This window comes from Strongylocentrotus purpuratus, unplaced genomic scaffold (genome assembly GCF_000002235.5).
Source record: "Strongylocentrotus purpuratus isolate Spur 01 unplaced genomic scaffold, Spur_5.0 spur5_scaffold_3, whole genome shotgun sequence".
NCBI lineage: Eukaryota > Metazoa > Echinodermata > Echinoidea > Camarodonta > Strongylocentrotidae > Strongylocentrotus > Strongylocentrotus purpuratus.
In genome coordinates, this window is record NW_022145609.1 from 9208869 (window position 1) to 9236566 (window position 27698).

Sequence of the window (27698 nt, forward strand, 5' to 3'; positions counted from 1 at the left end):
TCTTTCTCTCCTTTCTCTATCTTTTTTCCTCTCTCACTCTCTCTCTTCTCTCTCTTCTCTCTCTGTCACTTTTTTTCTCATTTAATCTCTGTATATACAGTATGAGAGAACATTTTATCATCAGTACGATAATGAAACTATAATCATGCTGAATACTTGTACATTGTAGCACACCCTTTAAAGTAAACAACCAAAGTCTATAAAATTTTAATGGGTAATACCATGTCTCTAACAGTAGTTACTAGATTGATAAACTTGAGATTACCATCTTTTTAAAAACATGGTGCCATATAGTAGACGACTCCATGTTACAATGTTAAATTTACTATGATTATCAAAAAAACATTTGATTATACATACATGTAGGCTAGAGGAATGGTGAAATACACTGTATGTAGTGATGAATAATACTAGAAGCAATGGCTTGTATTATGTTCATGTAGAGTACATGTATGTACTGTATTAGTGCTAAAGCATATGTTTTTTTTAACATGTACACGTTGTTTGTCTAAGAAATGTTAAGGTAAAGTTCACTATATTTGCATTGGTGTAAATCAGCTTCTAACTTAATGTGTACTTAGCAACCAAGTTTCATTTCAGTCCTGTGCTTATATTTTCGAGTCTGTTTGGCCAAAGATCGGACTTTGAGACCAAATGCAAACAAGAATGTATTCATTAAAATTCTTTTATGTGCATGTTTTCAAAAAAACAAGCACTTACAGCAAACAAGTCAGTTGAGTTGTGAGAAATTAATGGAAGACATAAAAATGTACCCCTCACAGGTGATGATCATGATTCTGTGCACCTCATCTCTTTCTATCTTCTTTTCACTCTTCTTCTTCTTTTCACTCTTCTTCTTTCCTATTTTTTCCTTTTTTTCTTCACTTAGTTACCATTGATGGCAAAGTTACCATCAATGGTAAGTTTTGTGCAACGGGCCCATACCAACCAAATGGTGCTCAAGGAGCCTACATATTACTGCAAATTTACCTGATATACTGAATGTAAAATCATTCAATAATTTGTTTTCCCTCACTAGGTACTCCTTTATTACACTCTGGTTGTTTTGTGAACAGCGTCAAAGACTTCAGAAGAGTTATGTCATGCCAAAGGTAGTAGTGATTTCAACAACATAAAATCACTGACCAGCTTTCTCTGAATTATTGTGTAATAAATGAAATATATAGATGAATACATGAAGTGTGAAACATTAAATTTCTCTATTGATTCTCCTACTCCAGCTTCAACTGTTGTTACAAGGTAGTGGCATGCATGACACTGTGTGCAACGAGACTGCTCTAGGTCAGATCATCCAGCCTCAGAACCCTGGTGATCTTGATGATATCAGCAGGACCCTTTGTAACCTAACGAGTAGCCAACTGGATGAATTCTCAAAGGATCTCTGGCAGTCCTTGGATAAACAGAAGTTCATTGACTGGGTGAGTTCTTTGATAATGTCTATTTCTATCTTCTAAGTTCTTCCATATCTTCTCTATATTTTGTTTAAAGGCATTGTTTAACAATGCTAAATCTGAGATGCATGGCCCTAAATGTTATCAGTGTCTGTGATATGGTGTAATATTGAAGCCCTAAAAAAATTGTGCTTCAAAATGATCATGAAGTGCTTCAAAACTTTTGAGTGACCGGTTTTACCATATACTCATTTTCCCCCAAACGACTGTAGTGTTATAAAAACCGTTAGAAAAAAAATTGATTTGTATTTCCAATCTTAAATATTTTGATAATCAGACAGGCGATCGGCTTGTAAAAGTCATGAGATTCCTGGCAAACCTAAAGGTTTATAATAATGATTGCAGCATGAGCTAAATCCAGGATTTTGTTTCAAAATCTGAGGCAACTTAACCGAGTCACTTAAAAAGAATTACCTTACTTTGTCCTCATGATGGTGATAATGATCATACAAGTGATAATATCAAATGTTTTACATATGGCAACTCAGAATTGATCTCCTAAGGTGCAGGGAATAGAGAATTATTTCTGTTGAAATATTTAACCTGTTTTCTTTATGATTTTCAGGCCAGGAACAATTCAGATGTCCCACCTAATGTCTATGACGATATCAAGCAAATCATGCAAGAGGTAGGATATAATCAAGTTTTCAGTAATTTGCGAGTTTGAAATCATACGATGGCTGCAGCCAAGATGGGAGTTCACTCTTCGACGCCACTCACTATTTTCAATCATGATCTTAATAATGTCTTTCTACTTAAGATTTAAGATTACGGACAATTATCTTGACGAGATCACAGGGGCGTTGGCTACTTTATGGCAGGGTTGTCTCAAGTGGAGGACATCTGACATAACTTGGTCTCTAGCTCTATAGCAATGACCAATGTATCACTTTTCTGACCAAACAACAATAGTATTCAAGTAATCTTAAAATTTTCCAAACCATTTCAGATCCAAGAGCTGGAGAGCTTCAGGAACCTGACCTCCGAGATTGAGGATATCCTGAAGAGCAACGACACCGGTCAGCTGATCTGCGGAGACCTGCCCTTCCTGACCCTCGGCGGGTTGCCCAGCTTAGGAGGAGATGACCAGCAGCCCCCCGCAGCAGGGGAACCAGAAGAACCAGTGGAGCCGATAGAGCCCGTCGAACCAGTGGAACCTGGAGACAACCCAACATTCCCTCCACTGAGTGGTGGAGATGGAGATAATAATAATAGTATGTACATGTCACAAATATTGTCTCCAACTCAGTAAAGTGATGAGATGTCAGTAAAGTGATGATATTTTTTGGTCAGTATAAAGAGCATACTGACATTACTATCAAATCAAATACAGTGGGCACCTTTCAATAAATACATACTTTGGCACAGTATAGTATAATAAATGTCTCCTCACAAATTACTGCATAATATTTCACTTTCCAGAGATAATTGTGCAATTCATGAACGAAAAATAAGAGCATGCAGGTCACATTAAAACATCTATCAGTACTGTCCAAAGCATATTCATACCAAATTATGATATTGAGTTAAAAAATATCCTCTTGTAGAAGAAAAAAGTTGTCAAAATGGTCTAAATATCTTCAGGTAGCCAAACCCCAACATGGAGGCTCATTATCAGTTGTACATGATTGTCAGTCGTACTTGAATGTAAAAATGTACACCCTAGTGTACATGAAAGCAGATTCTCATCATTCATTACAAATGTCAGTCAAACTACCCGACAGAATTACGGGCTGTGCTTTAATGCGGGAATGCACTACTTGTAGATACTTGCGCTCTTTATATAGCCAACAATGCCTAAGCGGTACTTGTTGGTCCCTCATGATCCCCTTTTTCTTATGTTAATTGAGAGCTGAATTAATGAGATAACCACCTGCCAGTGACCACGCAGGGAGGTCTAATCCCTCCTGGCCAAACTAGTGCAAATAGGCTTTAAAGACATATGAAGACAATTTCAGATACATAAAATATCAGTGTTCTTTTTTAAACCATATTCATGTGCATCTCGCAAATATTGTCTCTAACTATACAAGTGTTCTGAAAAATTTTGACTTACAAATTCTGAATTTCTCCCTTTTCATTTCCAGGTACTATTCCAGGCACAGAGCGGTGCCCTTGGCTTGTGGACATTCTGCAGTCGGGATCACAGAGTACCAAACAAACGCAGTACGTCCTATCGCTCTTCTTACCCATCATACAAGGATACATCTTCTATACACCTAACACCACCGCCACCAGACAGATCATGAAAGAGGTATTGCTAGAACAGAATTTATGAATATGTTGGATATTTCTTAAGTGTATACTCCTGAGTATTAAAGCAACCAGTGGACCTGATTTGCTTTTATTTCATCAGACCGATTGAATATATCTTAGTTTGCCCAAGGGGCACAGATTTACTTAACTATTAATATTATTATTATTGTTAAGTATTTTGCGTCACCTGTGGCTAGGGGTGGAAAAATAAAATGAATCACTGTAACCACCGGGTCTGTCCTCTAGGTATAACTAATTGCAGATGTGCAGGTGAACCACTACACCTGGTCCCACACCACCCCCCCCCCCCCTCACACTTTTGTACAAATAGTGCAGTGGATTCTGGACGTGCAAAAGTGGTGACTCTCCTCTACACTGGGCTTCTATTTAACGTCCTATCTGAGGGACAGTGATTTCCACTGTAACCTAGCCTGTGTCTATGAAACAAGAGGGGCTCATTAACATACAACACAGGCTTCAGCTATTCGCCTGGAGTGGCTTCAAAGCCACGATCTTCATGGTTTGTCAGGGAGATGCTTTACAGACTGAGCCAACTCGCCTCCTCATTGCTCTCAACATGGCACATACTGTTATAACTGTTGTTGTTACTTTAAAGCCCTACTGCAATACTTATAGTTACTTGCGCCCTCTATATAGCAAACAATGTAATCGGTGACCGTTGGTCCCCCATGATGCCCCTTTTCTTATGTTAATTGAGAGCTGATTTGATGAGATAACCACCTGCCAGTGACCTTGCAGGGAGGTATAATCCCTCTATGCCAAACTAGTGCAGAGGGGCTTTAAACTTGTGTATTTTATATTGTAAGATGTTCTGTAGATCTAGTTCTAGAAATCCTTTTTTTGTAAACACATCTCCTGTTATGATCTCTCTACAGGCTGATGAGATGTTCAATAGTCTGAGGGACATGAAGGATTTAGCTGAGAAATGGATGCAAGTATCACCTTGCATCAGAGTGAGTATATTTTGTTCTTTAAGTTAAGGAAAACAGTCCACCAATCAGATAAAATGATCTTTTGGTTGTGTAGAATATTTATGTAAACCAAAGCAAGAATCTATCTTAAGCTTTCTATAAACTGATGTAGGTACAGTGTATCATCGAAAAATTGACATCATTTTACCTAATACACAATGAACACAAATAGTTTTTCATAATTTGTATCTTTGGTAATATCTTTTAATTAGTCAGGATGAATTTTTAAGAAAAGTCAGCTGACAAAAAGACAAAAAAGATATTGGACATAAAACTCAACTGCCATCTACAAGTGACATGAACATACAAGATCAAGAAACAAAAATGTTATGTCTTTCTGTTTTTGTCATTTAACCAGGCATTCGTTGAAAATCAGGATCTGCGTACCATGGCGACCTGTTTGAACCGCTCCAGTCAGGGCCTTTCCCCTTTCCCTGACAACCCCTCCGATCTCCTTCCAGTCACCAGTCTTCCAGGGGGTGTAACCTTACCCCCCATTCCGCCCACAATACCCCCTGTGCTCCGGAATAACTCCTACCTACCAGACTTGTTTGGGAACGACACCCAGGATATTCTGAACCTCCTGGATGCCATGGACAGTTTGGCCAATACAACTCTTAGTGTTCTTAATGTGAGTGTTCTAATGCATTGTCTTACAGCTACAGTGAAACCTGTCTATAAAGACCACCCAAGGGAAACAAGAAAAGTGGTCTTTATAAGCAGGTGGTCTTATGTACAGGTTCGTTTAGTACAGTACATGTTTCAATGAGAAACCTTTTTCAAGGGAAACAAAAAAATGTGGTCTCTGTAGACAGGTGGTCTTTGTAGACCAGTGGTCACTGAAGCAGGTTTGACTTTATTTACATTATCTCTTTCTTTAACTCTTTGCCTGCTTTAGCCCATTAATGGAACATGCAGTGGTGTTCCTCTGCCAACTTTTATCGCATGCATAATGTGCATGGAACATATACACTCCAAACAGTATGGCAATCAAGGTTTCCAGCACATATATCGCATTGGAGGATAATTCAACCTGAATAGCAAAGTACTTTTGGTGGAAGCAGACGCATCTATACAGTGTACTCTGTTTATGTTCATTGAAATGTAATGTAGGATAACCCTTCATTCTGTATATAGTGGACTTTGTCATCCCATGTCTAACTATATTCTACGGGTTATAGTCTTCTCTTAATCAGAACACTGTGCGCTTAGAAACATCAGTATTAAGCGCCTAATAAATGTTATGTATTATTATTATTATAAAGAAAAAAAATGGAATAAAAATGATTGATACATTCATTTCTGTGCGTATTTCTGTGATTTGTAGTACATGTAACTAGTATGTTTAAATTCAATAGATGGAAGTATTTAATTTGAATCAACATTGATTAATTTACTCTCTTTTATTATGTTTCCATAGTGCTTTGAGCTAGACCGATTCCGTCCTTACAAGAATGAAATGGATCTCGTTGATGATGCCAAGGTCCATATAGAAAACTACACATTTTGGGCTGGTAAGTCGTGCTTTGTACTCTTTACTTTTAAATGGATTCCACTCAGTGTGGACTGTGGGAGAGTTCTTTCTTGAGGTTCATTGTGAATTCATATATTTTGGAAGTGATGCTTTTAGATTTATATCTTCCTGATTACATGTACCTTAGATTACATACAGTGGTGAGAAAGATTTTTAAATTATTGGGTTTTTGAGAATATTATTTTCAGCCATTTGTATGAATTTAGTCCGTTATATTCCAAAAAAGATAGATCGTAATGTTTTTCTTATTGCAAAGCAGCTATTTATATGTTAGTGAGAGCTTTCCTCTGAAGATAACTCCATTGATTAAGGATGAGATGTTCAAGCTTTTACCACACAAAGGAAAGGAAGTCAGGCTCCTACATTGTACGTTAATAGAGATTAGACTTCCTTTTCTTTACATTAAGAGAAGCATTTTACACCTCACCTAATCCCAAAAGGATACACGTATAGTAGAGAAGCTTTTTACACCTCACCTAATCCCAAACAGCTGGTAGGTTTATTGATTAAACCTCTTGTTTCTTAAAATGGGCACCTTGACCAAAGCAGATCCCTTTGTTCATGATAACAAAAAGAACCCCTTTTTGGATAACCAATGTCCTTGTTATATTACATAACAGTCTTTTGAAGCTTGGAAGTTCACTTACCTGAATTTGTCAATAAAGTTTAAGTTCCATCCAGATACTTCAGCTGTGTATATACATCACTTTGTATTACCTAGTACATGTAGTATGAATTTTAATTCTGAAGGTTCTTTTCTAAATTGAAAAGTGATTCTCACTGAATTACATCATGTTTTTTTTTGTTTTTTTTATGATAACAGTCTTTGACTATAAAAGTATATTGAAATGAAAAGACATCAGATCCTAATGGAAAAAGACAGTTTCCTCACTACCGTCACTTCATGAAAACAAGGACGATGTATGTCTCTAGGGAGAGGGGAGACAATGAATATAAATGTACTTTTATTAAAAGTCTAGCGATTGTAACTGAAATCGTAACCTTGATCGCAAGGTTGATATTGAGTGTAAGTCTACGGCTCATCATGTATTGATTAGACTTAAGATAAATCATGACTCTTTATAATATGAGGCCTTGGTATTACTATAATCTGTACTGAAAGGTTTATGTACACATGTAAGTTTGTGTTTTGGGGGCTAATTTAATTGTATTTGACATTTTGTATGTTCTGTCCGTTTTCAGGTATTGTGTTCACCAACGTGGATCCTGATCCCGAGAGTACCTACATTCCACCTCTGCTAGACTACAAGATACGCATGGACTCGGCTTTTAGTGAGAGCACAACCAAGCTCACGGATCAGTGAGTAGTAATTTAACTGTTCCTCCCTCTTCAAAAGCCCAAGAAGGAAATACAGACAAAGAAAATTTAATTTGATTTAATGCCCTGCTTTTGTAAATATATTGTCCTAGGTGATATTTGCTATTTTGTGATATATATGATCTTTTGGTACTACTACATGTATCTACATGTACATGTCTATGGATTATGAAATTTAGACTGATATACATGTACATGTATATTGAGGGGAAGTCATGATTTTTGCTGCAAGAGCCCAAAAGGAAATATAGACAAATTTAACTTCATTGCTGTATTGTTATAGCACTATGTGTCATTTATTGTCCAACAGACGTGAATCTGAACCCTTTTGGGATACTTAGTGTGGTTTGAATAGTTTCTATGACAAATTCCAAATGAGCTTTAAAAATACCTTATGCAAAATTGTAATGATCAACTTCATAATCCCTAAATGATTATTTGGGGCCTTTGCTTATTTCACTAAATGTGTGTTCTTTATATTTTGTTTAATTAGTATTGTTCCGTGCACTATGGGTTGATGAGTTGGACTGAAACGAAGAGAGCACACACCATATCAAATGATAACTTGCTTATTTCCTTTCAGATATTGGACTCCAGGACCCAGGAAAAATATCAGAGATCGCAAATATTTTGAGAGCGGTTTCATCTTCATCCAAGACATCTTAGAGCAAGCTATCATTAAAGTAATGACCGGCAAAGAGGACTTGGGAGCTGGGATGTACATCAAACAGTTCCCATATCCGTGCTATATTAATGATCTGTAAGTATGTGTATAATTTTCCATGTAGCCAATCATTTATTTTCATTTAGTAATTGGTTTAACTTTAGGGAACACAAAGCATGACAATAACAATAAATGTAACAATAGCAAGAAATTAGAAACTTAGCAGTATTAAAGGAACAACGACCAATGCTTTTAGATTACCCCCAGAAATGTCTTTATGAAGGTTTTCCTTATCAGTAGTTTTTAAAGGAAACAAAAGAAAAGATAAACAGTCAAAAACTTGATGACAGGTACTGTTTAATATTGCAGTTGGAATGGATTTAACTGAGATGAACTCTGCTCGAGCATATCTGAAGCTACCATATTTAACAGATGTGCAACAAATGCCAAGTAAATCACCTTGCTGTATTAATGATATGTCAAAGCAAATAAAACATTAAAAGCATTGACATTAATTATGAAATTAAGGTCATTGTTATACCAAAATCCATTACATCACCTTAGAGCATGGGAAATTAAAGGATTATCATGCTTATCTTCCTTTCCTTACTCCAGTTTTGTCCAATCACTGTCTGGAGTTCTGCCTCTGTTCATGATCATCTCCTGGATCTTCTCGGTGGCGATGATCATCAAGGGCATCGTCTACGAGAAGGAGAGACGTCTGAAGGAGGTCATGAAGGTCATGGGGCTTAGCAACGGGGTTCACTGGCTAGCCTGGCTCATCGATAGCTTCCTGGTCATGTTCACCAGCTGTGTGCTCCTGGTACTGGTTTTAAAGGTGAGAATGGGGATGGATGTAAGGTGATGATGTTGAGAAGGAGGAGGACAACAACGATAGTGATGGTGAAGAAGAAGATGATGATGATGATGATGATGATGATGATGATGATGATGATGATGATGATGATGATGGTAATGGTGTTCATGATGATGATGATGATGATGATGGTAATGGTGTTCATGAGGGTGGTGATGGTGATGATGATGATGATGATGATGATGATGATAATAATGGTGGTGATGAAGATGATGATGATGATGGAGATTGTGATAATGATGATGATGATATTTGTTGTTATGAAATTGTGAAGATCCTGTTTCCTGGTTTGTCTTTTTTAAACAGATATGTTGCTCCTCATAATTATAACAAGGGGTGAGAATTCTGATGGTTTATAGAAGGCAGTAGTTGTGATGGTCGTGGTAACATTAGTGGTGAGGATGTTGGTGATGAAAGTAATGGTATTTATAGTGATTGTTGATTATAATGGTGATGGCAGTGATGATGATTGTAATGGTGATGATGATGTTGGAGGTGGTGACAATAATGGTTGTAACGATTATCATAGTAATGAGTCACTAAAAATGATAGAAATCGTCTTTCTCTTTTACTGAGGGTAAAGAAAATTCATGCACGTCGACACAGGAAAATAAACCTCTTCCTTTTTTCATTTCATGTTACAGCTTGGAAAGATCATCACCTACTCTGACGGAGGGATCCTCCTCCTCTTCCTGGTATCATTCTGCGTCTCTACCATCATGCTGTGTTTCCTCATCAGTGTATTCTTCTCCAAGGCCAACCTCTCGGCTGCCTGTGGAGCGGTCATCTTCTTCCTCACCTACGTCCCCTTCACTCTGGTCATCACCTGGGACTCATACCTGACCAGAGGAGCCAAGTTTGGCGTGGTAAGTTCAGAGCAAAGGAATGTGAACAGGGGGTGTTTCACAAAGATCCTAAGTTGGACTTAAAAATTATGGAAAGCCGCTAGCATCTTTAAAAATATTTTGTAAAAGATATATTAAAATGCATAAAATGCTGTTTCAAATCTTCAAATTTTTATTATCAAGGAGATTTCATGTGCTTAATGTGGAATTTATGAAAAGTCTAAAATACTTGAATTTTTTTTTTAAATATATAAAATTTCAAGGCTACAAATGGCTCTACATAGGGTTTAAAAGTCCAGCTTAGAGTTAAGTTCGACTTAGGTTCTTTGTGAAACACCCCCAAGTTCTGTACACCTTAGATTTTAGACAGCGGGATGTGGTTCTTCTCACGATTACCGACAGCTCAACAATTTGTATACAACAAAATTACAGTGTATGCGCTTGGAGAGCAAAATATTTATTCTGTTTTATTTACACTGTACTAATGTTAAGCGCTTTGAGCATGTTTATGTAAAGGCGCTATATAAATATCAATATGTATGTATGTATACAAAATTGTTGCTATTTATATTGCAGAAAGTGAGATGCCTTTTATCATATCTTTTTAGTTTTACCTGAATGGTTTAAAAAATTTGAAATATTAGTTTCTACTGAATTTTAAAGAAATACACTGAATTTTTCTAACCAAATATTTCAGGATTTTAAAGATGTGGATCAAGCCACTTGTTTTCAATAGCTTTTAACAGTTGTTGTAACTTGTTATTAAAGAGAAAGTTGAGTTCTGGGAAGAGGTGAAAAATAATTTGTGAGCATTACTCATTCTTATTATGCAAGTGTGGAAGAACATCAATCAAGACATGTTCCCTAAAAAGCATGGCTCTTCAAATGGCTTCATATTCTAAATATGCATGTAACATTGTAAAAATCGGGGGGGGGGGGGGGGGGGGGAGCCGGCTTTTTACGCCACGTGTTCGTGTAGTCCCATATACATCTTTCTGTGCAAGTGTTTGTAACTTTACCAAGACTTGGCCAAATTTCTTATCATTTTGATGATTCCAGAACCTTGCAATACACACAAATTCTTATATGCTAGATGATCAACCTTTTCTGGTCGGTTCCACACCGTTTCTTTCACAATGCAATCGCATGACCAGAACTCAACTTCATCTTTAATCACAAGTTTTTATGAAACAGGGCCATGGTGTCCAGTGGATCAACATCAACACCCGTCCTTTGAATGAAGAGCAAGGGTTCACGTGCATACAAAATATCAAATGATTTGATGCTATATTCTCACTCTGCTTTCTTTTTACTCTTCAGTCTTTACTGAACACCATTGCATTTGGGTACGGCTCCGTCTACCTCTCCCTGTACGAGGTCCAGGGAACCGGTGTCCAGTGGAACAACATCAATACCAGTCCTTTGAATGGGGAGAATGGCTTCACTTTCATGCAGGTCCTAGCCATGATGTGGCTAGATGCATTCATCTATGGAATGCTTACCTGGTATATTGAAGCTGTAATGCCAGGTAAAGATAATTCCCGTATGTTTCAAAAAGATCAAATTTTAGAATCCTTTTCTTCCTATTCACATGGCAAGTCATGATCCAAAGTCTATTCAGTTTTCCTTACCCATTCTAAAGTAGGATCAAACCTTGAAGAGTTGTATTCCAGTTTATTTTTTAATTCTTATCTTAATGTCAAATCTAAAAGGTCCAAGAAACTGGGCCCTGTTTTAATAAAACTTGTTAGCAATAACAAATGGTAACACTATGACAAATTTGCTCCCAGTCAATTGAATGCCACGGTTTCAGTAGCTTATATAAGATAGAGCTATAGCAGTTGTAACTTGTCATTGATAACGAGTTTTATTAAACAGGACCCTGCTCTATATATCAATTCTTTGTCTTTGTCTTATAGGCCAGTATGGCATGCCCAGGCCTCTCTACTTCCCCTTCACACGTAGCTACTGGTGTGGACACGGTAAACCAAACAACACTGATGGAGAAAGCATTGATATGAATCATGCCAGATTTAGAGGAGGTAAGTTCATGCAACGATCTTATTTCAATCCTTGATTTTATAGTCATGAATTACTTTGGGCCTCGTTCAACTTACTTTCTGTGGTAATTACTAAGAAGATACATGTACATGTGTTTGGCTTTTCTTTAATGATGATTTTAATGCATTGTAGATACCAAGTTCTATCTTGTCAGAAATAATGCAACATTTCTATAGCTACATTTGATGATGTATATGTACACCATTTGATATCGGCTCAAATGTCCACAAATATGAAGTACCATTAACTGAATGCATTGTTTATTTTGTATTGGCTACATGCAATTATTGATCTTTCACTTAAGGTAAGCTCTCTTGCCACTTCTCAGAAAAAATGCATTTTATTGAATTTATGGAATTGATAGATGGTATATAAATGATATCTCCAGTTTCCTTTCTTTTTCAAATCCATTCACACACAATATGAAGTATACTGCAAATAATACTGTAAGCGCTGTAGAACAGCATGTATGAAAAAGTTATTAATATCATCAAAATATGTTGTACATTTATTAACCATTTGACTTCTAAGAATCATCAATATTAGAAAAGATGGCTCAAATATTTGTATTTTATCTTGTCATCATACAGCACCTAACTCAGATGTTGAGGCTGACCCCGCCCACCTCCCCTTGGGCGTCGCCATCCGTCATCTCCTCAAGATCTACTCCACCGGTAAGAAGCTTGCTGTGGACAACCTCAGTGTGAACTTCTACGAGGGACAGATCACATCGTTCCTGGGCCACAACGGAGCTGGCAAGACCACCACCATGTAAGTCATTCTCTGTGTCAACAATTATTTAGAAAATCAATTCAATTCAATGCAATTAATTTTGCAATATAAAAATCAAAGTATACAAGGTAACAGTAAATTTTAACTATATTGACAAAGGGGCTTTCCATGAATCCATGGATCGCCCATCGGTTGTTTTATTTAATTGAAAGAAATTGTAATATATGCTAAGGAATTCCTTCAAGTTGACATACTTTATTATCAAGTTGAGGTCGAATGAGCATTTAAGTTAACTCGATAACTTAAACAAAATCATGTTTATTACATGTTAACATGTGCAAGTTTGAGGAGACTCAAATTAAATATAAACAATAAAGTTCTAGCCCTCATCTTAAAAAAAGGTTTATGGTAATCGCTAGTCCTCCAGTCAATCACAAAATGTGGTTGATGATGAAATCAATTTAAGATGGCTATCAAGCTTATATGAGAATAAAGCTCAGATATCGAATTATTTGTGTTAATTCATTACATTTCTACATTTCAAGCCAATATATCAATAAATGTATTGCCAGGATTCATATACTAAGGTGATTTTGTCCTTTTCTGTGTTTTGTGTAGGTCTATATTGACTGGTCTGTTCCCACCCACGGAAGGCACGGCATACATCTACGGCAGGGATATCCGTACCAGTATAGATGAGATCAGACACAGCCTAGGAATGTGTCCCCAGCATAACGTCTTGTTTGACAAGTAAGAACACAGTGATTATTGGATTCGCGTGATTGTGGAGCACCAGGAGTGTCGAATCTAACAGACATGAGTGCTTTTGAACCCACTATTCTCATTATTATTATTATTACTATTATTTTCATGATGATGGTGGTGATGATGACAATAATGATAATTTCCTGGCTTCCCTGTCCATGTAATGTATCCTACCTGGCTTTGTTGTCTCTACCTGTGGTGTGTTTTCTATTTCCTGTCTACTTTGTCATGCGCATACATGTATATTACTATGTTGAATTACTATTATTTATATCTTATTTATATATTTGAAATTTGTGATTCTCATTTGTGATTCTTTGTTCATTCATGTTTATTTGACACTTTGCATTTTTATGTAAACAGCCACAGAGTCATTTTTATGCCTGTTGAACTTACATGTTTGTGAATGACCAATAAATTAAACTGTACCTGATCAATTTATTATTTCAATTATATCTTAATCTAGGTTGACCGTGGCGGAGCATCTTTGGTTCTATGCCCGCTTGAAGGGCGGTACTGCTAATGATGTTGCAATAGAGATGGAACAGATGCTACAGGATTTGTATCTGCCACACAAGAGAGATGAATACTCAGCCAACCTTTCAGGTAAAGCTTAGACTATAATCTACATTCATGATATATACAGTCCTGCCTCTGTATTAATGTGTTAATTGGGATGAAAGGGATGAAAAGTTACTAGGAACAGAACACTGACGAACACTAAAGATTTACATGGTATGGATTACAGGTTCATTGCAGGAAAGGAAAGAAATCCTACTCTATAGACTTACATGGTCCTCAGTTATCATTGAACATGGATGATTACAAAACATCATCAACTGCACCAATCCATACAAATATATTTTTGTCAGACTACTTTAAGATGAAATTGTATATTTGTCCATACTAGGTGGCATGAAGAGAAAGCTGTCTATAGCCATAGCCTTCATGGCTGGCTCCAAGACAGTTATCCTGGATGAGCCGACAGCTGGTGTGGATCCGTATGCAAGGAGGGAGATCTGGGACCTCCTCAGTAAATACAAGACAGGTGAGAAGAGGCGATGATCGAGGGAATGCTGATGATGTTGATGGATGATGATGATGATGATGATGATGATGACGATGGCGACGATGACAACGAGGAAGACAACGAGGATGACGACGATGACGATGTTGATGATATTAGAGTTTTTGTGATTGTGATATTAGTTTATCTGTGGTGGTGCTTTGGAGATGACAATGATTAATGGACATGATGATATTGATGTTTGATGAAGATGTTGAATGATGGTATTTAGAATGACGAAAGATATAGGTATGAATCAAGCTGTATCTATATTTGGTCTACATAAAGTAGGAGAGAGAAATTAATTGAAATGGGTGCTTCAATGGTCTGACAATAGAACTTTGGAACAACTTTAATGCAAATATTACATCTCCATTTTTTGAAAGATTTTTTCAACATGGAGATATTGTCTGAATTTAGTACAGTACATGCATACATGTACTCATTTTTTAAAATGATTCATTTAACTGACCCACCCTCTCAGGCCGTACCATTATCATGTCTACCCATCACATGGATGAGGCGGACATCTTGGGAGATCGCATCGCTATCATCGCCAAGGGCAAGCTGAGATGCTGCGGGTCATCCCTGTTTCTCAAGAGCCATTTTGGCTCCGGATATTACCTTGTACTCACAAAGCAGACTGGTGGATTTGGACGCAGTAGGAGCATGGATGAAAAGGATGATGACGTGGCACCGGTAGGTTCTCTTTTCATCTTCTTCTCTCCTCCATTGATCTTCGTCTTGCCTTCATTGATTTTGACCAGATAAAGTTGAGGAATATTAACGTGACCATAAAATTGCTCATATTCATGTTCGAATAATGAATAGACTTTCAAATGAATCTCAAACATACATGTATCAAGCATACTTGAACATTCTTAGTGATATTGTTTATGTGTTTATTGAACTGTGTTTTGTTTATTTGCGTTTCAAATAGCGTCCAGTATCTTAGCCTGTAAAAACAAAAGTGAAGTAATATAACAAAACCTGCAGCTGTAACCTCTCAAATTGTAGATGGGAGAATATTTTATACATTGTCATCATTTCTGTGAAATCGTTGTGAAATAGAATCGTTGGGATGCGATTGTTCTCCAGAATAGTTTCTTTTAAGAAAAACAGGATAAAGTGTTTGGGAGTCAAGCATACATGTATTTGGAAAGGAATAAACTCATTGGTAAAATAGAGTTGTTGGTGTGAGATTGTTCTCCAGAATGGTTACTTTAAAAACACAGGATAAAGTGTTTGTGAGTCAAGCATGTGTGTATTTGGAAATGAATAAACTTATTCTCAATGTTTGACCTTGTGTCCTGTAGCTTGATCTAACTTCTGGTGATGGTGATGTGATTCATGCAGAGAAAGCCAGTGAAGCGGGTGATGTACCAGGTAAGGGCATCTACATGTAAATTTGGAGGGCTCAAAAACATGATTATACATGTAGAAGCAACTACATATAATTGTGAGTCTTTTTTTTTTAAATTTGAAGACAAATGCATGCACATTTATCTTACATGCTATTAAACTTATTATTCAGTTTGTATTGCAACTTCAAAACTTCAGTATTGTCCAAACCTTTAGTTGCAAGAGGTGCGATTTCAACTGAATAGATTTCTTTTGAATTTCCTGTTTATCAGACCTGGGGTACTGCAGTGAAGCAGTCATCACAGCCTTCATTAAGAAGTTTGTTCCCAAGGCAACCGTGGCCGAGAACATCGGCACGGAGATATCCTACCAGCTGCCTCTCACATCGGCTCGCAACCAGCAGCTCTCAAAGATGTTCAGAGAGCTGGAGATGAATATGGATAAACTGTACATCAGCAGCTATGGACTCTCAGATACATCATTGGAAGAGGTCAGTTCACAAGGGGTCAAACAGAGTTGTACCACTCTACAAATTTTGATGAGTATTGAACATTTTGTAGTTCAGTTATATTACCACTTTTTTGTCTTTTTATTAAATTTATAGAACTGATAACATTTGCATGAAAATTAGTTGTTTCTTCACAATCAATGGAAAACTTGTCTGTTTTGTTCAGTTTTTACTTGCCGTGCTTTAGACTTCTTCAGACCTATGTCGTAGCTGGTGCTTGTGCTGTTGCTGATGCAGTACGATATTTTTAAGTAACATCACCAATCAAATTAACGTCTTTGTAGTAATAACTATTTCATGTAAAGAACCTTGCAAGTTTCAATGTCATGCAGTTGTTATTTTTTTCTTGTTCTATTACCTTCCCATGTAATTTCACATGTATATGGCTCAGTCAGTAGAGCGTCCGCCTCAGAACCGGGAGGTCGTGGGTTCGAACCCCGGTTGCGTCATACCAAAAGACGTTAAAAGATGGGAGTTGTTGCTACCTTGTTTGGCGTTCAACAAATAAGGGATAGAGCAACGTCGATCTGGCGCTGCTCAGTGGCTGCCGGGCTCACGATCAATTGTGCAAAAAGAATTTCCGTTTCGGTTTAATAAAATTTGGAGTGGACTATTAGGCTATTATTATTATTATTATTATTATTATATTATTGATTTATGAAACCATTGATGACCTGTAGAGTAATAAGTGAACGTTTGTACAAGTACACACCAACCCATATGCAAGTAATTTATTCCAATCACATTGTACATGTACACCATCTGCATACTCGGAGCCTGTGAAAGAATCTCTTTGATTGTGTACACCAATATTTCTTAAAGATAATCATAATGAGTTCTTCTTGTAATCTTCTAACCAGGTGTTCTTGGCAGTGACGGAAGATAATGAAATGGTAGACATGGAGCCAGGAGATACTGACATATCAACGGACGGAGGGAGGTTGCCACGCCCATTCATGGGGAGGGGCAGTATCAGGAGGAGGCATTACAGGATGCCATCCGCATCCTCCATCAATCTCAGCATCACGGATGAGCACCAAGGGCTGCTCGCAAATGATGGTGAGTTGATGATGATGATGATGTTGATGGTGAGGATGATGGTGGTGGTGAAGATGATGATGATGTTGATGATGGTGGTGGTGATGATGATGATGATGATGATGATGATGATGATGATGATGATTATAATGGTGGTGGTGGTGGTGGTGGTGGTGATGATGATGATGATGATGATGATGATGGTGGTGGTGGTGGTGGTGGTGGTGGTGGTGGTGGTGGTGGTGGTGGTGGTGGTGGTGGTGGTGGTGGTGGTGGTGGTGGTGGTGGTGGTGGTGGTGGTGATGATGATGATGATGATGATGATGATGATGATGATGATGATGATGATGATGATGATGATGATGATGATGATGATGATGATGATGATGATGGTAATGATGATGAGGATGGTGATGGTGGTTGTGGTGGTGATGGTGATGATGATCATGATAACGGTGATGACGTTGAAGATGACAGTGATGTTGATCATACATTAGGTAGCTCAAGAGAAGGCATTATAGAAGTGCCTCTGCATCGTCCATCAAACTCGGCACCAAGGGTGAGAATCATGGACTGTTTGCAAATGATGATAATGGTGATAGTGATGATGATTATTGTGAACAGCTTGTGGATTTTTATGTCGATTATGATGATGACAGTAATAATGAAGTTGGAGATGATGTTGGTGGTTAAGATGATTATGATGATGAAAGATGAATTTAACGATACATGTTGGTAGTATCAAAAGACATTATTATATGATGCCTTCAGCCATAGTCTTATGCCTATACATCAGTCTTATGGACAAATCTGTACCCATCTTCTTCCAACCTTTATGCTCAATCAACCAGTGACTGATGCTGTCCACCAAGAAGCAATGGCCCAGCCTGCCCCGCCCCAAGATGCTTCCGGAGATGGAGACGGGGAAGAGGTTGATGGGGATTCCACTCCCATGGCACAGTTCCAACGTGAACCCATGCAAAATCAGAAAGGTAATCAAACATTGTAGTAATCATCTCGCCGATGTCATCATGCTATTCAAGACATTCATTCAGTGTGCTCAAATTATGGGGATGTTTACATTTTCAGAAAGTAATTAACTTGACAGCTTTTCAAATGTTTGAATGTAAAATTTCTTGTAATCAAACATGGGCCAAATCATTTCGTAAATTATACTTTCCTTATTACACCTGTAATACATGTAACTGTAGAGAGGATCAGAAGGAGAAATTCAGTGCCTAGAAAAAAGAGGCAATTAAATGGTATGCAACGTATATTACAGTGTAGTTGTTCGACATAGTGATGATATTTGCCTTGTCATGAAGCTTCAAGTACATGCATCTGCATATTATGAGTTATAAATAATACCATTTAATGTACATGTGTCATCTTTATAGCAGTAGATACTCAACATGCATTGTAGTATTCCAATTTCTTACTTTTGCAAAAGGCTTTATACCATCTGTCCATTGTCGTGTCCAACTTCCATTTTTCTGTTGCAAACATTTCATCGCCGCCGAGTACAGCTCCAGCAGATGTCAGCAGCTCCGAACCTCAGGGAGCAGTGGCCAGTAGCATACCACCAAGAGTCAAAGGTCACAATAGAAACAAAGGTCACGCCCGCCAAGTCAGCTTCAGTCAATTGGATGGTAGGTCACAATTATGCATCATGCTTTATGTTGTTGGAGTCATTTGTAGATTTTATAGCTACTGTATGTTTCAGGTACATTACAGGTACATATATGAAAGCAGTGCACAGTGCAGAGCAAAATTTCTTGAATTTATTTTATTTTGCTCACTCTTACTTTGCCACTGGCCCATTCTTTCTTTTCATCGTCATGCTATCCATATATTTTCATTCTCGGGAAATCTTTTGAAGTTAACGGTGTGGCTTCCACTTTCATGTTTGTGTTTCTCCTTTTCTACCAATGTGAGTGTGCAATACTGAGTAGACCAACCCTTGCAGATATAAGATTCTGTAAACTTCATTTATAAAATGTCTATGATATAAGATGTTCTTCTGTCTCAAATGTTTGCCTACCAAGTCTATACACTATATACTTGTATAATTCATTTAGTTGTTACCACTGTGCAAAGGTTTGAGGTACAAGGATGTGATCTTTAAGTTTCAGATAATTGATTATAAACTGCTTGTACACGTAGATATTTTGAAAGTTTTCAACTTTATTTTGTCCATCGTAGTACAAGCAAGTGTAAACAGCTCCCAGACCCCAGATGGTGCAAGTAATGGTACACCAAATGTCATAGGTCAAACAAAGGGCAAAGGTCATGCCCGGCAAGTGAGCTTCAGTCAACAAGAGGGTAGGCAGTGATGGAGAAATCCTATCAAATATCTGCACCGTCCATCGTATTAACATTGCCTGCCGACTAACACGAATGCACTTTATATGTATGGACCAAAACATGCAAACGTCAAAGATTTTAATCAACTATATAAAAAAGGCTTATTAGCAAAGCATGCTGTGTGTATGAAACAGAGATGAAATCTGAATGTCTCTGAGGCTGGTCAAGTACCGTAGATATCTGAAACATTAAATAGTGTGCAGATGAGCAACTTTGGCGTGATATTTACAGTCAAACCTTGAATGTACTTGTCACTTGATTTTATTCAATGAGATGGAAGGTACGGTTCTGATTTGTTTAATGTTCTGAATTGATTTTTGTTTGTTGTAATACTACTCAACCATTATTAATTTTTGCTTGCAGATTGTCCAAACTTTGCTGTTTGTATAATAGATACTTGTTCACAACATGTCTCTTTGCATTTCTTCATTTCTGCTTTTCTGTGTGACTTCTGTGTGAATCATGTACATTGTTTCTTTTTGTTATGTTGCAGTTGTTTTTCAAGTACACTGCATCTGTTTGTTTTCATTGTATGCTTAACCTCATAGCATGCCTCTTCACCCTGTGTTTAGCACACCCTTCACACTGCAAATCTGTAATACTCTGCTTGCTTGTATGTCCACATATGTGTCATTTTTGCTTGTTGATGATCAACATCAAAGATAAACTTGAGTTCTGGAAAATAGAGAAAACAAATTCTCACAGAATCCAATGAAACTTACACTAAATACTCAAGATAACAAATAAATGACACGTGCCAAACAATTTTGGTAGAAAATGTATAGTGGCTGAGTAATGAGCATAGAAAGATAAGGAAATCTGGGTAAGTACATGTAGGCCCGACACCATGTGCTTAACACAGGTCACTATGTGCAAATTGGAGTTGTAGTTTTCATCAAAGATGATGCCCATTAAGATTCTGTGATTTTGTTTATATTTCACTGGTTCGAACAAACAATCTTCTGCAGGATAAACACTCCAGAATAAATCATAGCTATTTTCTCTTAAAATATGACTCCCATACCAGAGCTCAAGATTAGTTTTCAGTGTTAACATTTTTGCTGGCTATCATGAATATGCATGTTATAATTCATAATTTACTCTTCACTATTCAAAATGAAATAATTACTCAGACTAAAAAATTATAAATTTACATGCTGTTGGTGGAACACTAGTATATTGATATTATATAATGTATGTTTAAATTAATACAATGCTCATGCATGTGGAATGCAATGTTATTTTTCATTTTGTGTTATATTGCTGATTTTACTTTATGATATGATACTGATTTTTCATCATTCAAGTCATTTAAGACTGGACTTAAAACCAAAGTAAACCTCATGTACTGCACATTCTTATACATTTAGAGTATTCCTTATACAATTACAAAGCTGCATTATCAAAAACTTATTCAATATTGCCCTTCAGAAGTTAGAGCTTGCTACTACTATTTTTCCAACTATTTATTTATAATATTTGTTTTTATAATGTTCTGTTTGCAGCTACCATTCTTGCTCCTCCGGTCCACGCTCAAGAAGTCCTGGATCTGAGCGACAAGAGAGTGACAGGATTCCAGCTGGTCAGACGACAGTTTGCTGCCCTCTTTTTCAAGAGATTCCACCATGCTCGACGCAGCAAGAAGGGCTTCCTTGCTCAGGTATACATCATCTGCTGAGAGCCAGAGGGGCATTAGCTCATATTACCTTACATAAACCCTTCTGGCTCTAAAGAGACAACATGAGATAGATCATGGGCAGCATATCCCACTGCTGCCATCAGTTTATGATCGGGAAGTGAGAGACTCCATCACCCTGTTTCTCAGAGATTTACGATTGATCACAATTACAATCATTATTATGTGCAAGTTTTCTATACATCATCTGCTGAGAGCCAGAAGGGCATTAGCTCATATAGCTTTACATAAGCTACCATCTTTCTGGCATTGAAGAGACAACATTATGATTTAGATCATGGTCAGCATATCCCACCGCTGCCACCAGTTTATGATTTTGAAGTGAGAAACTCCCATTACCCTGTTGCACAGAGATTTACGATTGATAACAATTACAATAACATAACATGCAATTTTTAAATAGACAGGTGATTAATGATCTTTCTTCATAATTGATAGCATCTAATTATGCTTGTAATACGCTATCAAGTTCAGAGTTTTTCACAATAACAATTTAAAAAAAATTAATGGTTACAATTACAGTCAATTGCTTCGGTCTACCCTCATCTTGTTTTATGAGTGTAAGGAAGGCTGTATTTAAGGGAGTTTTAGATATTTTATAGTACAAGTACTACAATTCAAATGGAATAAAAGTGAACGAATTTAGAGGTTAAGGTGGCTTCATATGTTAATGATCTGTCTTGTGTGGTATTTCCTTTCCTATATTCATTAGCACATCATCTAATAGAATATACCCTATACTGTTCAACAAAGCATACATTTTTATTGACAGCTCTCTTGAGATAACTTCCGTTTGCTATGAATCTTTTCTAATCAACGTACACTTCTCCTCTCTATCCATCCAGGTGATGCTACCAGTCATCTTTGTTTGTTTCTCCATGCTGTTTGCGACCCTGATTCCTCCCATCCAGCAACCATCAGCCCTTAGGCTTGTTCCTTGGCTCTACGGCTCCGATAACTATGTCTTCTACAGTCAAGATAACGTCAATAACTCTATCTCGGCAAGAATGGAGGATGCCTTGGTCAATGGACCAGGAATAGGTGTGAGATGTATGCCAAACTCTGATATTGGGTGAGTTATTACTTTTAAGGATTATGTTAATAGAAAGAAAGTTATAAAATGCTAGAACAATGTTAGTTTGGTGTATGCCAAACTCTGATATTGGGTGAGTTATTACTATTAAAGATTATTTTAGCTGATGAATTATGTTCATCTGAGGTCATCTTGCTCAGGTCGCCTTCCTCATGGTTAGAAAGGAAGGTATCAAATTCTTGAACAATATTAAGCTGGTGTATGTCCAACTCTGATATTGGGTGAGTTTTATTTCAATAAAATCTATGAGAAAGAAAGGTATGAGGAACTAGGGAAAGATAGAATTTGTCTGTGTCCAACTCAGATATTGGGTGAACTGTGTTACATGTGATAAATAAATAGAAGTTAAGTTACTTGAATGATGACATATATAGAAGAAGAACAAATTGATGTATGTTCAACTGTGAGATTGCAGCTGGGAACCTTCGAGTCCTGGTTGCCATCATACATGTAGCAGTGCAGATCAACGCATATACATGTAATATTTGGGTTACAGCAAAGTAGTCATAAAAATAGAATTCTTTGATTCCGCAGGATCGCTGCAAATATCTTTTTCGATTTTGATGCAAATACATTTTAATTATTGTATTGAATAAATGCCGAGACAAAGTTGTACTATGTAGAGTTTACTAAGTGCTAGGTATTATTAGTGGTAGTAGTATCATATGAATTTGAATCATCACTTTTTCTTATTGTTTTCCTTTGTCTGCAGTTATCCATGTGAGCCTAACAGAGCAACAGAGTGGGGGAAATCCCCTAAGCCATCCTTCCCAGACTACCTGTATGAGGACTACGAGTCCAGGAATCTCACCTGTACCTGCAATAAAGGCTTCCAGTCATGTGATGTAGGAGCTGAGGGACCACCCCCGCCAACCAGAAGGGAAGCTACCACCGACTACCTGCAGAACATGACCAGTGTGAATGTGAGCCACTATCTGGTCAAGACCATGGAAGATTTCATTCTCAATAGGTAGGTCCAAGTGGTTCAGGATCTTTATACATTTTATTTTATTATTTATTCAGCACTTTCAAGAAATGTAACAATAAAACAATATAATTATGGTGATTACAAAATTTGAATGAAAAAAGCTATACAAATACAAATTTTTGTAGCAATATTCTGAGTGCAAAAGATTGTGGCCAGGGAAGAAGAGAGCAAACTTAATCACTGAAACCGTAATGGTCCCTCCGCCCAACCAACTGATGCACTCAGGCTTAGAAATACAGATATTTCAAGAGCAGGTTTCATGTTCCTGTGAAGTAGTAGATCTCTAAACTCTCCAAATTCTGGATTTTAGTTGTTCTTCTTAAGCAAAATAGTAAGCAGGGGAGAGAACGTCTGCCAATCCAGGGCATATGCTGTGGAATGCTCTCTCGAGAGGGACGAAATAACATATACAACAGCAGACCATACAAAGTAAATTCCATCTCTTGTTCTCATTATTCTAGGTTTGGTGGGATGAGTTTCATAGAGGACAACGAGGATGCGCTCATCTCAATCAATCAGAGCAGGCAACTCATCGGAGAATGGATGAGAGGAAATGTTTCTACCGTTCCAGGAGATGGTGATCCAAATAGGGTGAGTACTCAGCACAGTTTTTATTTTGTTTTAAAGGCATCGTTTAACAATGTTAAATCTGAGATGCATGGCCCTACGTGCTATCAGTATTTGTGATATGGTGTACTATTGAAGCCCTAAAAAAAATTGTGTTTCAAAATGATCATGAAGTTTCTCAAAAAAGTTAAAATCTTTGAGTGACCGGTTGTACCATACACATTTTACCCAATAGACTGCTGTGTTATGAAAACCGTTAGGAAAACGCAAAATTTAATTTTGATTTCCAATCATAAATATCTTGATAATCAGATAGGCAATCAGCTTGTAAATTCATGGGATTTATGCATGCCCTGAAGGTTTATAATTATGATTGGAGCAAGAGCTAAATCAAGGATTATTTTTAAGGATCTGAGACATAGTTACCGGATCCCTTTAAATCAGAAAAAAGGATGTCTGTTTTTGTTGCAATGTACTTTTAGATCGGAAATTTGTTTACTACACATTTCTGAGTTTTATCCAAGGAACTATTTTAATCAAAATGGCGACTCCCATGAGAGGAAGGTTAGTTAGGAAACTTCAAACTTTGGAATGATTGTTTTCCATGCTAAGTAATCAAATGAGAGTAATTACAAGATATTTTACTGGCTCACAGCTTTTAATAAGAATGTTAGCTAACAATTGTTGGGTTTTATTCTCGTTTAAAAAAAAATTTGTAAATATACGTGAGAAAGAGGCTGATAGATTAAAGTGAAGTTTCAGATAGACATCTATTTTCATTCAGAACCAGAATAGTGCTTTATGTATTTATATTATATGAATGAACTTGTGTCATGGTGATTCACATTCTCTTTGTATTTTATTTCAGGAGTTCCTCCCATCCTCAGACACAATCCGTGAGGTGTATGAAGTTCTCACCTCCCTTACTACACCATCTAATGTCAAGGTAAACTAATCAAAACCTATGCAATGATTATTCTGTATCATAATACTTTTGTTGAGGCGTAGACCAATTCCTCAACAGGCTACATGTATGAGAACTTTATGGCCGTTTTCTTGAGAAAAGTGATGTGTACAAGTAAGCATAACTGTTCAATACAAGTTGGAAGTCATTTCTATTGTTTTTGTAATTGTACATCATGTTATCAAAGCTATATTTCATAAGGGATTATATATTTCCTTCTTTGTAGGGTTTTTATTTTGAATAATTAGATAGTTCAACACAAACTGTTTCAGCCACAGCTAAGTGTTTGGATTATAGGTTATATGTAAACCAGAGCTTCTACAGAAAGAACCTGTATTGTTGGATGTTTTATTGAAAATATGCAATCTACAATGGACATGTCCATCTCATTTAGAAGGTCCTTTAATTCTTCAATTTTCAAATACTCCCTCTCTCATCTTCTTATCTTTAGGTTTGGTGGGATAACAACGGATGGCATGCACTGCCCATCTACATGAACGTGATGAACAACCTGCTCCTGAGGGCCCATATAGATTCAGATAACAGCAGTCAGTACCACGGTATCACTGTCACCAACCATCCTATCAACTTCACGAGCTCTCAGATTGATGATGAGATCAGGTAGGTTCACCAATGTGGAATCAAAACTGCTCTAGAGAAAAGTTGAAATGTACATGTGTAATGATAATAATATGTCTCGTTTACCCAGGGTAGCCTCATCAGTATTAATACTGTTCTCCCTGAGGACCCTGCAATTATATTATTACCCAGGGTTTAGCCGAGCTACCATGAAAGGCGCTCAAGCCATAAAGGAATTTCTTCCTACCGAGTACCCATTAAACGCACCTGGGTGGAGTGTGGCAAATTTAGTTTAATATCTTGCCAAAAGACATCTGTGCCAAACAAAACAGAAAATCTGTCATCCATTTAAGATAATATATCTAATTACCAACACTTTTTTCTCTAATCCAAATCTGCAGGTCCAAATCATCAGTCAATTTGGCGGTGGCCATGTTTGTCATGTTTGCGCTAGCCTTTGTTCCTGCCAGCTTTGTAGTATTCCTGATCAGCGAGCGTACCTCCAAAGCCAAACATCTTCAGATGGTCAGCGGCATCAATCCCACAGTCTACTGGATAAGCAACTTCTGCTGGGATATGGTAAGCACTAGTATCATGAAATTTTAGGCTTCCTGGGAGAGATTTCAATTGTTGTAAAGAAATTGTTTGGCTTGCACCCAGTAGATAAAGATCACATGCTCCCTTTTGTAATTGAAAACAAGTCAGAAAAAATCTTGGAACCAGCGGTAACCATTTTGTATCTGTTCGACCCTTTATTCTGCTAATAATTTTTTGTTGTTATGTGGCGCAAATATTTTGAAATGATTTTTGTGAAAATACCAGCAGATTTATTGTCTCTGACAGATTAGGTTATAACTGCTGACAGAACTATAGCATAATTTGAGAAGACTGTACGGGCGTGTAAAACTGCAAAAACTTACAAAGTGCCTTTGCTCTTTTGTAGTTTTCAGTATCCGTTTGTTCTGGATCTGCCTGGCCCTCCCTCCTTATCTATCTATCTACATGTATCTATCTGCATGTATCTATATCCATATTTTATCCTATCTTTTTCTTTCTCTCTCCACGCTAGTACATTGTACTTTTAAATGGCATACTGTATATACCATTCTGGCAGTTTCCATTATTTTTGTTTTCTCTATTTAGATTTCAAGACCTAAACCAGAGAAAGAAGTGTAAATGTCTTTCTTGACCTATCGATTCTACCTTGAAAGGAATTCTCTCTCAGACAAGCACTCATATATATCCTCCATTTCTCCTTCCATCTTTTCTTTCCTGTAATCAGGTTAACTACATGATACCAGCCATCCTGACGGTCACCATCTTCCTCGCTTTCAGGATGACGGCCTTTACCAGTGGTGATAGCTTACCAACCGTCATCCTTCTCTTGGTGCTATACGGGTAAGAAAATCTGCATTTTTCAGTCCGGGATGAAATCATCCTTACCATACATGTGTATGTATCAAGGAAATTTGGATGTCCTTTTAATGATCACTTGTTCTGATGAAGCTCCGTTAGACATCTTCTATTCAGTACCATCATCAATACATATGAAATGAACCTTGTGAACATTAGCTGTAGTTAAAAGTGGTTACAATGACCAGTTTTTATGGGAAAGCAATGTTTTGGGGTTTTGATAATTATTGCCAATTTGAGGATTTGTATTCTTCATTTCCCTCTTGAAATAATTGGCATTAAACAATCTTGCCTCTTAATTCTGTAATGTATGTATACGACCGGGCCATGTACAAAGCTTACCAAACAATCTTACGATTGATTTTTGGGATTGATTGCATTGATCACTATGCACAATCAATCGTATGATCAATTACTAAGCTTTGTGTTATGGTGCCCAGTAAAGATAATCCTGTACGATTCATTTGTAATGTAAACGTAATACATATATTCTTATGACTACATTTGCAAAACAAATTAATGA

At 37.1% G+C, this 27698-nt stretch overlaps 1 protein-coding gene across 1 annotated transcript in view; it reads left to right on the top strand.

Moving 5' to 3' along the window:
- LOC589328 (phospholipid-transporting ATPase ABCA1) overlaps positions 1-27698 on the top strand; it is a 75517-nt gene that overhangs the window by 37725 nt on the left and 10094 nt on the right. Inside the window, exons 10-41 of the mRNA XM_030996815.1 lie at positions 1242-1439; positions 2038-2100; positions 2422-2686; positions 3560-3726; positions 4625-4702; positions 5079-5351; positions 6141-6234; positions 7458-7575; positions 8177-8353; positions 8873-9095; positions 9779-10000; positions 11300-11507; positions 11899-12021; positions 12631-12811; positions 13391-13522; positions 14004-14143; positions 14448-14585; positions 15088-15302; positions 15920-15989; positions 16238-16455; positions 17334-17532; positions 18363-18503; positions 19038-19160; positions 19714-19833; positions 21381-21535; positions 22417-22643; positions 23377-23634; positions 24114-24243; positions 25088-25165; positions 25635-25804; positions 26164-26341; positions 27045-27160. Coding sequence (XP_030852675.1) covers positions 1242-1439; positions 2038-2100; positions 2422-2686; positions 3560-3726; positions 4625-4702; positions 5079-5351; positions 6141-6234; positions 7458-7575; positions 8177-8353; positions 8873-9095; positions 9779-10000; positions 11300-11507; positions 11899-12021; positions 12631-12811; positions 13391-13522; positions 14004-14143; positions 14448-14585; positions 15088-15302; positions 15920-15989; positions 16238-16455; positions 17334-17532; positions 18363-18503; positions 19038-19160; positions 19714-19833; positions 21381-21535; positions 22417-22643; positions 23377-23634; positions 24114-24243; positions 25088-25165; positions 25635-25804; positions 26164-26341; positions 27045-27160 — 5198 coding nt within the window. The remainder of the gene's footprint in view (positions 1-1241; positions 1440-2037; positions 2101-2421; positions 2687-3559; positions 3727-4624; positions 4703-5078; positions 5352-6140; positions 6235-7457; positions 7576-8176; positions 8354-8872; positions 9096-9778; positions 10001-11299; positions 11508-11898; positions 12022-12630; positions 12812-13390; positions 13523-14003; positions 14144-14447; positions 14586-15087; positions 15303-15919; positions 15990-16237; positions 16456-17333; positions 17533-18362; positions 18504-19037; positions 19161-19713; positions 19834-21380; positions 21536-22416; positions 22644-23376; positions 23635-24113; positions 24244-25087; positions 25166-25634; positions 25805-26163; positions 26342-27044; positions 27161-27698) is intronic.